The following is a 15155-nucleotide window of genomic DNA, read 5'->3' as shown; positions in this document are numbered from 1 at the left end:
ATTTTCTTCAAATTCTTGGAGTAGTTGCACTGTGACAGCTAAGTATATGGGTTCAGTCATACATGGAAGAAAAAGCCAATCTCGGGCCGCAATGCAAGTACTTATTTTCAGTTGAAACCATTGTGCAGTGCCTGCATTTATTATCCCATTTGAGTCACCGGGAGGGCAGATAAGCTCAGGAGACAGAAGCATCATCCGTGCAATGATTCACTTGAAGCATAAAAATGTTTGGAAAATTGATGAGAAGTGTGAATTGTGTTTGAGATACACAAACATAATCTGAACTGTCTTGCCTGACATCTTCAATGTAAATCTTTACTTGTTATCTAATCTTATTATAGTTGCAACCAATGTGTCCATTTTCCTTTTTTTATTTATTTTGAGTCTGGCCATGTTCTTCCTTGTGATGCAACAGATATGAGCATCAGTTCAGATACAGTAAATATGTAGAGTAGGGCCAAAACAAATGACAAGTGGTAAAGGTCCCTTGGATTGGTTATAAGGATGTTCTAGCAAGTTGTAAAGTCTGCACTATAAGCATTATATTATTTTTCTACTGAAAATATGGAATTATCCTTTCCCGTGTAAGCGTGAAAAATTGTATTTGGAAGGAAAATTCATGGTAACTTTAATGATAGTGATGAGAATGGGTATACTTCAGAGAGAAAAAAATATATTCATTTTCTGCAAGCATTACCCAAAAGATCTGTAATGAATCAGTTTGTATAACTGTGTGTATCATACAGAGGAATTCACCTTAGGGCACTAGTAGAGATTACATGATGCACAGAATAATTCCAAACTAAATAAGCCATTTCATTTACAAAAATGGAATTTTAAATTCAAACTACTTTATAATAACCTCAGTGCAAAACATTTCAGATTCATCAAATTATACATTTTTAAAATACTGTTAAAAAAGGGGTATTATTTTGAGAACTGATTTTGAAAAACGATGTATGCAAGACATAGAACAAAGGAGTGATATTTTGGTTTTATTCTAGTTGTTCTCCAGCATTTCAAACAAACTACCCCACAGAATGGCTTAGGAAGCAGAGCTAGACTTGCTAATATCAGCAAGGAAGACTGCAATTTATGGACCACTAGAATACACAGGGGAATACTCAGTATGACCCTTGTAGAGGATAACTATAGGGTCCTTTCTCACTCGTACTTAGTACCAAACACGCACCAATTTTTGATGCCTCAATACTAAAATCAAGAGCTTATGAACCAGGATACATACATATATCCTGTAACCAACATTAACCACTTACCGCCCGCCCTATAGGCAATTGACGGCGGGAAGGTGGTTACATTATCCTGACCGGACGTCATATGACGGCGGCAGGATAATACACTCTGCACGAAGAGCGGCGATCGGTGCTGTGCGGTGACACATCTCGGTAAAGAGCCTATTATGTAGGCTCTTTACCATGTGACTGGCTGTGTCCAATCACAGCTGGTCACATAGTAAACAGGAAGAGCCGTTGATCGGCTTTCCTCAGTTCGTGCCTGACAGGCTCTCCGATCTGCGGCTTTCCTGACAGGTAGGGGGGGGGGGTCTGTGCTGGTAATCAGAGCATTGATTACCAGTGCAGACCCTTTGGGAGGGGGGGTGCTACTTGAACCACCAGGGATGCCCACCCATGACCCCAGGGATGCCCACCATGGCCACCAGGGATGGCAATCAGGGCTCAGGGAGCCTGCCAGTGGTGCCCTCCCCATCAGTGCTGCCCACCAGTGCCCATCATTGCCATCTATCAGTGCCATGCACCAGTGCCCATTATTGCCCACCAGTGCCGCCTATCAGTGCCCATCAGGGCCGCCCATCAGTGCTGATCAATGCCGCCTATCAGTGCCCATCAGTGCCCATCAGGGCCACCCATCAGTGCTGCCTATCAGTGCCCATCAGTGCCACCTATCAGTGCCCATCAGTTCCGCCTATCAATGCCCACCAGTGCTGCCTATCAGTGCCACATATCAGTGCTGCATATTAGTGCCACCCCATCAGTGCCTCCTCATCAGTGCCTGTCAGTGCGGCCTCATCAGTGCTCATCAGTGCAGGAAAAAACATATCTATTTAAAAAATTTTATAGCATAAACAAAAAAACTTTAAAAAAACGTTTCGGTCTTTTTTTATTTGTGTAGCAAAAAAGAAAAATCCTTGCGGTGATTAAATACCACAAAAAGAAAGCTCTATTTGTGGGGAAAAAATGACATAAATTTGGTTTAGATACAGTGTTGCATGACCGCACAATTGTCATTCAAAATGCAACAGCGCTAAAAGCTGAAAATTGGCCTGGGCAGGAAGGGGGAAAAGTGCCCAGTATTGAAGTGGTTAATAGTCCTAAAAATGTTTGGACCACTTTACTAAATAAACCTATTGCTGATATTTATGACTACTTGCTACTTCCACTGTGTGGTCTGTGGACATGACTGGAGTGAAGTTGGAGCGTTGCTTTTGGCTGGTGCTCTTAACTGACCTTGGCTAACAGCTAAATCTAGCTATTTTTTACATTATGTCAATGCTATGTAGATGTACAACCAAGGAACACATACAATTATTGCAAAGAATAATTATGAACTCTGCAATATTGTTTTCTCCTTATACACAACCTAAAGGTAGTCACAGGCAACCATAAAATTTGCATTATTCATGTAATTGTGCATTCTTGGAAGAAAAATTGTAGGCACTAGAAAGTGAATATACTGTACTGTATGTGTATGTATGATGTGACTCATTTTGTATTCCTTTTTTTCAGTGTCTAATGATTTCTATAGCCAATGTTTCATCCTGGACCAACAAAACGTTTCCTGAAAGAAATATGGGGGCTACATCTGCTTCTGAAAATGCTAATACCTCGCTGTAATGGTAACCCTCTGGCTTTAATAGTTTGAGTCACTGACCTGGAAGAAGTATGCATATCAGGAAAGTGGGAGAAACGTCAGGCACCCTTATCTACCTACTTCTTTTGCATCAGCGACCTTAAACTTTAAAAGCAGGAGGATCAGGCAGTAATAATTCACTAAAAAGAAGGTCATCAATAGTAGCCATCATATTTCTCCCAGAAAAGATTCCTGTGAAAAAATCGTAGTAATCCCCATAAAGCCCTACTACTAACTCAATGAAGATAATGTGATAGAAGCATGATTTTTAAACGGTCAAACAGAAACCCTTCCTCGCGCAGGTCTATTATAGCACATCAACGAAAAAACAGAGCAAGCATTTTTTTTTTCTTTTACATATGAGGGTAACATACACTATATTACCAAAAGTATTGGGACACCCACCTTTACACGCACATGAACTTTAATAATGACATTCCAGGCTTAGTCCGTAGGGTTCAATATTGGGTTGGCCCACCCTTTGCAGCTATAACAGCTTCAACTCTTCTGGGAAGGCTGTTATCAAGGTTTAGAAGTGTGTCAATAGGAATGTTTGACCATTCTTCCAGAAGCACATTTGTGAGGTCAGCCACTGATGTTGGACGAGAGGGCTTGGCTCGCATTCTGTACTCAAATTAATCCCAAAGGTGTTCTATTGGGTTGAGGTCAGGGCTCTGTGCAGGCCAGTCAAGTTTCTCCACCCCAAACTTGCTCATCCAAGTCTTTATGGACCTTGCTTTGTGCACTGGTCCAAATCATTTGGTGAAGGGGGGATTATGGCGTGGGGTTCTTTTTCAGGAGTTGGGCTTGGCCCATTATTTCCAGTGAAGGAAACACCATACCAAGACATTTTGGACAATTTTATGCTCACAACTTTGTGGGAACAGTTTGGGGATGGCCCCTTCCTGTTCCAACATGACTGCACACCAGTGCACAAACAAGGTCCCCTGAAAAACAACCCAACACCATAACCCCCTCCACCAAATGATTTGGACCAGTGCACAAAGCAAGGTCCATAAAGACATGGATGAGCGAGTTTGGGGTGGAGGAACTTGACTGGCCTTCATAGAGTCCTGACCTCAACCCGATAGAACACCTTTGGGCTGAATTAGAGCGTAGACTGTGAGCCAAGCCTTCTTGTCCACATCAGTGCCTGACCTCACAATGAGCTTCTGGAAGAATGGTCAAACATTCCCATAGACACACTCCTAAACCTTGTGGACAGCCATCTCAGTAGAGTTGAAGCTGTTATAGCTGCAAATGGCGGTCAATATTTAACCCTACTGACTAAGACTGGGATGCCATTAAAGTTCATGTGTATGTAAAGGCAGGTGTCCCAATACTTTTAATATAGTACACTTTTAATATAGTGTACATCACACAAAATTTAGTCATCTCTAACCTTTTTTAGAATCAATGAACATCATTTAATTAGGTAAAATTTAAAGTGAAATGTGAACTGTGGACAGTAACCTATAACATACAAACTCTGGCAGTTTAATGTAGTTTATAGCGGTTTAGGGTAGTCTAATGATTTTTGGTTGGCTGCCATATGTTACTGCATTCTACACCATGTCTCATGACCATGAGAGACATTTTAACAAACACTTTTGACATTTATAACATATCCCCAGCCATAAACATGTAACAAGTGACTTCTTACTGGATGGTAGAGCGGTTCTCTGGCAGATCTGGCAGAAATGGATGATCTTCAGCTCCAGATACCTCTGGCTTTGCTGTGGGAGACACAGATTCACGGACTCCTGGGGTGAGAGAGGGTGAAGGATTAGAGGCCATGTGGGACACTGGAACAGAAAATAAGACACAGCGTCTTCCTCAAAAACGAATTTCACAAACACTGCACCCAGACATAAAATTGAAAAACGAATAATTTCACACAATAATTGGATTTTCTAGAACAAGGTTTTCCAGCTAAGCAGCTGACCCTACAAGAAGCTCCTGACTTTGATGTGAAAAAAACTAGGATCAAAGGAATTGATTTACTTGTTTGCCTACATGTATTTTTAGATCTATCATAACTAAGACTTCCAAAGATAAAGTGAAAGGGCTTGACAACATAAATTCTCAGTGGTTGTATTTTTAACATTTGTGTATAAATTTGTACACATCTTAGAAGCCTCCGAGACCTGAAAATAGGCTCAATTCACAGTTCTTTAACAACCGCCTAAGCACAACATTTTTAGCCACTGTAATTTTCAAGTTTAATTTGATTCAACTGAAAATAACTGTCACTTTTCTGAAACTAAGGATGCCTAGCTTTGTGAATTGAGCCTAATGTGTGAAATGAAAGGGAGCAATATGTTCCAATACCAAATTTTTTTTAGTAATCCTAGATCAAATGCCACTTTTAAAATAAAACTAAAACAATTTATTGGTTTAACGATTTAACGGTTTCCCAAAAGTTACATTCAAGGCATGCTGTGAATGTGAAACATCACAGTTGCTTGTCCTCTCAACCGACTGGCAGCGCTTCCTCTGTTTCTAAAACCTTCCCACTGTGAACTGCAGTATCTGGGAGGGAGAAAATGTGAGACACAAATAATGGAGTATTTGGCTCAATCAGGGAAAGTGAATGTAGCAGGATTCCCAGCCGTTTTGCTGGATATGGGTCCTCCTGGGCCACCGGGTGCAACAAAAGTACCCCTGTGCATGTTGCTCCAAGTGTGAGCGCTGAGACAATGACCAGTCCAGTATCTTTGGGTTTTTTGTATTTATTGAGAACTTGGATGGGAGAAGGGAATGAGTGGGATACTCCTTTGGCTCAACTATGCACAATTTGCTAGGGACATTTGAAAATGTTTCTTGGCGCTGACTTGACTCTGGCTAGATGCCGGTCAACGCTGGTTAACGCTGGCTTACTGCAACTCCAAATTGATCTTGGACTGCTCTCTCACATAAATAAGTCTTTTCTTTAGCTCCCTAAGCACTCCTTGCTGAGGTAGCTACTTGTGCTGCTGCTGCGCTGCCAAACACTTCAGGGCCCACCTGGCACCCTCTTTGTCTCACTTATCTTCAGGGCTTAAACACTGGCACCCCCTTTCTCTACACCTTCTCCACAGGTTTGCTGACTCCTGGATCCCCTTGACCTTCTGGAGTGGTCCCCTCTCCTAGGCAGACCCCTGGGCAGTCTCAAGTACTCACGATACTGTTTTCTCCGAAACTTCTACCCAGCAGCTCCACTCGGTCCACAGCACTCTGGATCCCTACTCTGCAGCTCAGCTCAACCTCCGGTCCTCTAGGCCGACTGTCCAGGACACTTTGACTTGCGCTGACAGCAGGAGAGACAGCCGTCACCCACTTCCTGGGACTCTGCTTCCCGCCAAAGATACTGACTGCATCATGTGCTCCCCTCAGACTTATATCCTATCCCAGGATGCTTTGCAGAAGATTCTGCCCTCTTAGATGGATACAAGCCCTGGTGTGCTATTGGTCAGGTAACCTCCACTGTCCAATAAGACTCCCCAGATTTAACAGACACCCTTGGAAGCACATGACAGCCTAACAAAATGATCAGACCCTCCCAATATGCAGACAGGGCCATCCATATACTTCCTACCTAGGAGGGTGCTACATCAAGAAAGCTTTTTGTTTACTTTATAAAGCTTGTATATTACACAGTAACTGCATCTAGTATTTGTTAAGTCATAAGACAACCTTTATTTGTATTTTAACCACTTCAGTTCTGAAAGGTTTACCCCCGTTCATGACAAGGCAATTTTTTGTGATAAGGCACTGCGTTACTTTAACAGACTATTACGCTGTACCCAAATAAAATTTATGTCTTTTTTTCCCACAAATAAAGCTTTATATTGGTCGCATTGGATCACCTCTGCAGTTTTTTTTTTTGCGCTATAAACAAAAAAAGGCTGACAATTTTGAAAAAAAAAAAAAAACAATATTTTTTACTTTCTGCTATAAAACACAAATAAAAAAAATTTAAAAAATCAGTTTAGGTCAATATGTATTCTGCTACATGTTTTTGGTAAAAGAAAAATCCCAATATGCGTATATTGATTGGTTCACGCAAAAGTTATAGCGTCTACAATCTATGGAATATTTTTGTGGACCTTTTCTTTATTTGTGTATTTTTTACTAGTAATGGCGCAGATCAGTGACTTATATCGGGACTGTGACATTACGACAGACAAATCAAACACTTTTGACACTTTTTGGGGACCAATGACGCCAATACAGTGATCAGTGCTAAAAAATATGCACTGTCACTGTACTAATGACACTGGCAGGGAAGGGGTTAACATTAGGGGCGATCAAATGGTTGAATGTGTCCCTAGTAAGTGCTTGGTAACTGTGTGGGGGGATGCTTTAACTGTGGGAAGATAGAGATCCGTGTTCCTGCTTAGCAGAAACACAGGATCTCTATCTTCCCTTGTCACAGAATGGCGATCTGCCTTGTTTACATAGGCAGACCTCCGTTCTGACTCTCTCGGGAATGATCGGCAGGTCCTGGTCGGACATCGGGTCCGCCAGGCCTGCTGATTGGCTCCTATGTCACAGCAGGAGAGGGTCGCTGGTGGCTTGCGTGTGCGCCCCAGACCCGGAGGTGCAGAATCACGTACCTGTACAGGTTTCTAAACACAGGAGACGCCGCTCTGCAGTAAATGTACGTGTAGTGTAGTAAATGTAGTTAATCACACTGAACCAATCCAGTGCACTTCAGTGCAGACAGAAGCAGTCACACTGTACAATTTTTTAAATTTAGCTTAGACTTTTTTCTAGCATACAGCTTTTTATTTAACTCCAGTGGGGGCTTTAGCTGTAAGCAGGGCTAAGACCAGGGAGGGGGGCGCTGTGTGGTTCTGTGGAGGAGGGGGTGCTGGGAACTTGTCAGTGTTCCATGCTCCATCTGAATGACAGGAGTGATTCTGTTTCCATCTCAGACAGTAGGGGAAGAAGCACAGAGCAGGACTGCAACAGCTGTTGGAGGGAGAATTTTACTCTCAACTCCCTCCAACAACACCGTGGGCACTGGCAGAGAGAATATATACATAAATGAGAAAGGAAACTGGAAGGTACTTGAGGTTTTTTTCTTTTACTTCATTTTTAGAAATGGACACTTTATGTTTCATTATTAAAAAGGTAGTAGTACTCTGTTTAGAAATACGTTTATTTAGTGCCGGTTCACCCCGAAATGCAGTGAGGGAAACTGCCTTCTGTGTGCATTTCCTGCATTGCAATCCAAACTTGGTGTGCAATCTACTGCAGGTATCAATAGATCCCTAACAACACCCCAAAACAGATTGCAAGCGCAGTATGTTTTCCAGCACAGGATCACATGGAACCACAGTACCATGTGGTCCAGTTTCAGTGTGTTTTTTAAATTAGTGCATGCACTACTTTTGGTATCATCCAGTGCGATTTCAGCCAATTCAAATTATTATTGTGTATTGCACAGGAGAGCATTCCCATGCAATTGCTGCTGTGAACCGCCACTGAAGCTACTGGTTATAGATGTAATGCATCGGTCTTCTCTGTGGTGTATCATCCATGGATGCAATGTATATGGTGCACATGGGCACTGGGGGTGGGAACTGTGTCCTCACACATTGCAAAACATGGGGAGATGCCAAATCCCTGTATTTTTTGTCTGGATAAGGAGCCAAGTGGGCCGCATATTGCAGTTAACCCCACACCTGCTGGAGGTGGAGCCCAGTGGTAGCTAAACCCCACAGCTGGCAAACTGCATCTATACTATGTAACCAGCGAGCGCTACCAATAGTTGGAGCTTTTAATTTCACCATGATGTGTTTTTAACATTTGTTTATAAATAAAGTGTTATATGCTATATTTCAATGGCCACAGCAGCCTCATTCTTTATATTAAATGTATAATGAATAGAATGTTGGGGTGTTTGATGAGCTTTAATTAGACTTTTTTTAGTTGAGTTACATATTGGTCTTTACCAGGAGCCCCTACCTCACTTACTACTAATCTCTACATCATCACTACTGATCTCTGACATCTGCGTCACTTACTACTGATGTTTGCATCACTTACGACTAATCTCTGACCTCTGCGTCACTTATTACTAATATCTGCATCATTTATTATTGATATCTGCATCACTTAGGACTGATCTGATCTCTGACCTTTGCGTCACTTACTACTGATCTCTGCATCACTTACAACTAATCTCTGACCTCTGCGTCACTTATTACTGATATCTGCATCACTTATGACTGATCTCTGCATCACTTACGACTGATCTCTGACCTCTGCGTCACTTATTACTGATATCTGCATCACTTACGACTGATCTCTGACCTCTGCATCACTTACTACTGATATCTACATCACTTATGACTGATCTCTGACCTCTGCGTCACTTACTACTGATCTCTGCATCACTTACGACTAATCTCTGACCTCTGCGTCACTTATTACTAATATCTGCATAATTTATTACTGATATCTGCATCACTTAGGACTGATCTGATCTCTGACCTTTGCGTCACTTACTACTGATCTCTGCATCACTTACGACTAATCTCTGACCTCTGCGTCACTTATTACTAATATCTGCATCATTTATTATTGATATCTGCATCACTTAGGACTGATCTCTGCATCACTTACGACTGATCTCTGACCGCTGCGTCACTTATTACTGATATCTGCATCACTTACGACTGATCTCTGACCTCTGCATCACTTACTACTGATATCTACATCACTTATGACTGATCTTTGACCTCTGCGTCACTTACTACTGATCTCTGCATCACTTACGACTGATCTCTGACCTCTGCACCATTTACTATTGACCTATGAACTCTGCATCACTTATGACTGATCTCTGACCTCTGCGTCACTTACTACTGATCTCTGCATCACGTACGACTGATCTCTGACCTCTGCACCCTTTACTAATGACCTATGAACTCTGCATCATTTAGGATTGAATATTCCAAGTTCTAACTGTAGAATATAGGACTTGTGTGTGTAATCAAATGGCCATCTCCCACTGCAAGCAACATGACCTTTTAAGGACTTGGTCAGTTCGTAATGACATTCCTTTTGCATGAAGTCCTCTAAGGTAACCAGGATACTGTGAGACAACTTTAATAAGGAAATATGAAAAATCCAATTTCCCTATCTGTCACTTACTACTGAACTCTTGCACTATGCTTCTATTTTAACCATGGCCGATATTCAGCACAATAAAAACCACACCCAATTTTTGCACTTATTACTTGCTCAGAAGGGCCAAACTTATGAACTGGCTCCATTACTTTCTATGTCACTGCTACCCCATATTTTATGGCAAGAAAAAATGTTACATATTTCAGTGCAGTGTTCTTCATCTTCATTTTGGCATCTTAGCCCTGGGCACTGAATTACCTTGCCAGCTGTAAGTATGGTGTTTGCTTTGTAATTACTGATAATTGTTACTATTTTTATTTTTACCATTTTATATCTCCCAACTTTCTGTGGTGAGGAGTAATGTTTTAGTGGACAGCACTCAGGGAAAAAATACACTCCTACAATGCCTTTAAGTTACTCAGAACATAAAGAATTAACATGCAAAAAATGATTGGTTAAACATACAAGTGTTTTTTTTTTATTTTTTTTTATAACTCCTTTCAAACTAACAAAGGCAAATATGTGGAGCTTGTATGTAGTTTATTGTACTATAACACATCTGGTACTTGGAAGGTAATTTTTAAAAAGAGTTCTACATGTGGAGCAGGGCTGGCCCAAGACATTGTGCTGCCTGGGTCCAAGAATGAAATGCTGCCCCCCACCCCCCCCAAAAAAATTCATGCCCTCCAAAAGGCCCCCACATTCTATAGGACTATGAAAGCAGTCAGAGGAGTGTGAGTGTGTACGGAGTGACAGCAGGAGCAGGACAGAGCAGTAGACACTGGGCAGATGAGCGCACCAGGCTCTCTCCTGTCTATAGTGCCACAGTGCCCTGCAGGGCTGCGGGCATGGTACAGGAGAATGCAGGGCTGCAGACATGGTACAGGAGAATGCGGCGGCGGGCATGGTACAGGAGAATGCAGTGCTGTGGGCATAATACAGAAGAATGCAGGGCTGTAGGCATGGTACAGGAAAATGCAGGGCTGTGGGCATGGTACAGGAGAATGTGGTGCTGTGGGCATGGTACAGGAGAATGCGGGGCTGTGGGCATGGTACAGGAGAATGCGGGGCTGCGGGCATGGTACAGGAGAATGCGGGGCTGTGGGCATGGTACAGGAGAATGCGGGGAGAATGCGGGGCTGTAGGCATGGTACAGGAGAATGCAGGGGGTGTAGGCATGGTACAGGAGAATGCAGGGCTGTGGGCATGGTACAGGAGAATGCAGGACTGTAGGCATGGTACAGGAGAATGCGGTGGGCTGTGGGCATGGTACAAGAGAATGCGGGGCTGTGGGCATGGTACAAGAGAATGCGCGGCTGCGGGCATACTACAGGAGATGCAGTGCTGCGGGCATTGTACATGACACTGCATCTTCTGTAGTATGCCCGCAGAACTGCATAATGGCAGCCACCACACCACGCTGCACCCCACCTACAGTCCCCTGTCCCATATCCCAAGGGGGCTGCAGGAGCTGAGCTCTATGGGGCAGTAGGTGGTAAGGCTGCCTTAACCCATATAAGGCAGATGGCCAAAGAGGACCAAGATGGTGGAATGGGACACCATCAATGGGGCATGGGACACAATGGGAAAAGTGTGTGTGTGTGTGGCATTCTTTTTTAGGCAGAGGAGATAGAAGTGGGTAAATAAGCAGACATTCTGTAAGCTTTGATGCTGTCCAGGCTGGCATTATAATCACGGTCATATTTAGGCATACTCAGTGGTGTATTTAGGTTTTGTGCTGCCCTAGGCCTCACTAAGTTTGTTCACCCCCTAATTTAAATATGACCCACCCCTCATCTGTACCACAACCCACCCACCACAGACCACAACCACAGTCTATCTGTGCCCATCAGCATAGCCTTATCAGTTCCCAAAAGTTCAGCCTCATCAGTGCCGCCTCATTACTGCCCATCAGTTCAGCATCATCAGTGGCCATCAGTACAGCCCCATCAGTGGCCACCAGTGTAGCCTATCAGTGCCCATTAGTGCAGCCTATCATACCGGCAGGTAGCAGTGTGACTGCTTTATGGGGGTGCCAGACTAATTTGCCTCCTGGACCCTGCCCTCTGGCCCAATTCACCCCATAATACTGGCACTAAACTAAAAGTGTTGTGCAAGTCGGCGGGGACCCTTTTCGTGTGGGAGCTGGGAGGAGGCTGTTTATATTTTTTATTGCGGTGTGCAGCTTTTTTGCTGCCCCCTGCAAAGTGCCGCCCTAGGCCTAGTCCTTGTTGGCCTAGGCCAAGATACAGCACTGGGCATACTACATTTGTAAGCCCGAAAACAGAAAACAGTACTTTTTACTTGATTTTGCTTTGATGCAAGGAGTGAGAAATCTGCAGAGTGCAGCGGCTTCACAGCCCACCCTAAAACAGACTCTGCTCTTAGAATAGACAAGCTGCTCTTTTGTCTGCTTGCTCTGCAGGAATAAACATGAATGTAACCTTTATGAAAGTGTACCTGCACTCCTAGTGTAAGCAAACAGCAGAATAGTGCCTCCAGAAGATACCTTCTGTTATCTCTTACGGCCAGGAGCACTGAAAACAGTTTCTGTTACCAACAGATTGTATATACAGCCTCCCAACCCCCTCCTTTTCCCTAATTCCACTTACATGGACACCAAAGCAGTTTTTCTCCTATTGTCACCACTAAGGCCGGGGAATATTTTCCCTTCCCAGTGGCACTGTGACACTTCTTGTCCCACGTTTCACAGTATATCAGGAACCAGAACTAAAGGCTGCCAAAGGTCAGAACTAGAGGTCATCAGAAGCCAAACTTGAAGACACCAGGGTGCAGAACTAAAGGCCTTCAGGGGCCAGAACTAGAGGTCATCAGGGGTCAGAACTAAAGGCTGTCAGGGACCAGAATTAGAGATCATCGGGGGCCTGGAACCTGAAGTCGTCAGGGGCCAGAACTAAAGGCTTTCAGGGGGCCAGAGCTAGCGGTCATCAGATTTTGGAACTTGAAGCCATGAGAGATCAGAACTAAAGGCTGCCAGGGTCCAGAACTAGGGGTTATCAGGGGCTGAAACTAGAAGCTGTCAGAGGTCAGAACTAAAGGCCACAAGGGGCCAGAAAAAGAGGTCACCAGGGGCTGGAACAGGTAGTGTGGCTGTGGAGGAGTGTCACTCACTTACCTGTTCCTGAGGCTTTAGATTTGAAAATTGCGCCGGCCGGCGCCAACACGTCACCGTGCATGCGCCGCCGCCGCCGCTCGGGAAAACCTGCACATGTTCGGCTATTTCCGGAAATAGCCGAACATGTACGGGTTTTCCCCGAGCTGCGGCGGCGCATGCACAGTGCGCATGTCGGGCCGGCCGCAGACTTTTTTTTTTTCTACTTGAGCCGAAGAAGAGAAGAGGCGGCCGGGGGCCGCCCCTCTCTAGGTGCCGCCTGGGTCCCATGCTCCCACCGGGACCCATGGTAGGGCCGGCCCTGATGTGGAGAACAAAAAGACAACGGAGGGGGGAAGAGGGACATAGGGAGCTTGGTTCCAAATGAGGGACAGTTGGGAGCTATTATATTTTTTGTTTGTCACTGACCAATTTAAAGGCCATTAAACAAAAGGGGATCTATTACAAGGCTCTTATGAGCTGGTGGGTTGTTGCATACCCATAAGTTGCCTTTGTTAGAGTTTTTTTTCTCTCTTGTGTTCTATGCTGGTTGCTACTGATAATCTGTTATTAGAGCACTTTACCATTGCAAGCAAAATATTTATTAAAAAAATTACCATAGAGTTGCCATATCCTAACTTTGTCATCATAAGGTAGATTATACTTCAGAGGGTCACCCACTGGTCCTTGATAATAAGGTCTCATTATTGATTCCATATCAGAAATATGCGTAAGACCAATTGCATGGCCAAACTCGTGCACTGCTACAGCAAACAGGTCCATGCCATTGACATCTGGAAAGAGGGAGAAAACAGGCCGTGTGAGGATTTAGTAGACTATTGTAAACCGCATTTAAAAAAAACATACAAGCTACATAGATGCTACCTGCAGGGAAAACTGCATGTCCAGAGACTGTAGAATTCATGCCGTATGTTAACATTTCCTTTAGTATCCACATTGTTGAATCCTGAGTCATCCAGTAATCAGTGAAACACTTTTCACATTGCCAGAAAATAAGGGGGTGCTTAGAAGTCAGGATAAACAAGGCAAAAAAAAATGTATCCAAGAAACAACTCAGACACACTACTGAAGCCCAACAGGAGTAACAGGAGTTCAGTTTCACATTTCATTCTTAACTAGAACATTTTTGCTTCAACCAATTCACTCTCGCCTCTCGCCTCTATATATTATAACACACTCCTAGGGACTGACTCCCCTATAATTTCCAAGATCCAGGGAAATGACACAAAGATATCCTTGATATTTCAGAACATGACTGTGAGGAATTCCCCAAATCATAGTTTGATACTGCTGTCTCTGCTAGAGAAAAACGTATTTAATAGCGATATTTCATAGAATTGATCACACACCACTTTATTTGTTTCAAATGCACAATGCCTTGGCCACAAATGTCAAAAAGATAGTGACGACTGCTTCCATATGATCTGGACCTGTGACAAAGTTAGACCTTTCTGGTCCCAGATTACTGCCTTTATTTCTCTCATTTTGCCATTCTGAATATGTGTGGCCTGAAACTGTGTATCTTGGGGATCTAGATATTCCCACCTCCAACAAAACATTTTTATGCCTACTTCTGTTCTATGCAAGGAAAACGGTGGCTCTTCAATGGATTTATGCTGATTCCCTCAGTCTAAGTTTGTGGAAAAAACGGATTAATCAAATGTTGCCTTTGTATAAGCTAACATATGAGGCAAGAGGCTGTGCCTTAAAGTGAAACAAAATTTGGGGGAAATGGCTGGCTACTGCTGATACCTGGGAGACATCTACTCTGTAACCACAGCTTCAGAGTCTTGGAGACCCATTTAGGCCTTTATCAAACAGAAAATTTGTAACAAGAAAACATGACACCAGGTTTCTTTTACTACACATTTATCCTTTGTTTGTAAAGACACTACACAATGTATAGCCCCGTACACACGTACCGAATGTCGGCCGAACGATCGGCCGTCTTTTGTCCGGTGCTGTCCTGTCAGTTGAAAAGTGCTAAAGACTGCACACGAATTTTGTCGGC

General features: G+C 43.5%; 1 protein-coding gene across 2 annotated transcripts in view; it reads right to left on the bottom strand.

The window, feature by feature from the left end:
- MMP17 (matrix metallopeptidase 17) overlaps positions 1-15155 on the bottom strand; it is a 250024-nt gene that overhangs the window by 43527 nt on the left and 191342 nt on the right. The window contains exons 5-6 of one of the 2 annotated variants that reach the window (XM_082244217.1): positions 13741-13917; positions 4553-4694 (exon numbers count right to left, since the gene is read on the bottom strand). In XM_082244217.1, coding sequence (XP_082100343.1) covers positions 4553-4694; positions 13741-13917 — 319 coding nt within the window. The remainder of the gene's footprint in view (positions 1-4552; positions 4695-13740; positions 13918-15155) is intronic. The other variant, XM_082244218.1, reaches the window with a different exon arrangement.

Source organism: Pelophylax lessonae (genome assembly GCF_965119305.1).
Source record: "Pelophylax lessonae genome assembly, chromosome: 1".
Lineage (NCBI taxonomy): Eukaryota > Metazoa > Chordata > Amphibia > Anura > Ranidae > Pelophylax > Pelophylax lessonae.
This window is presented reverse-complemented; position numbering and strand designations above follow the sequence as displayed.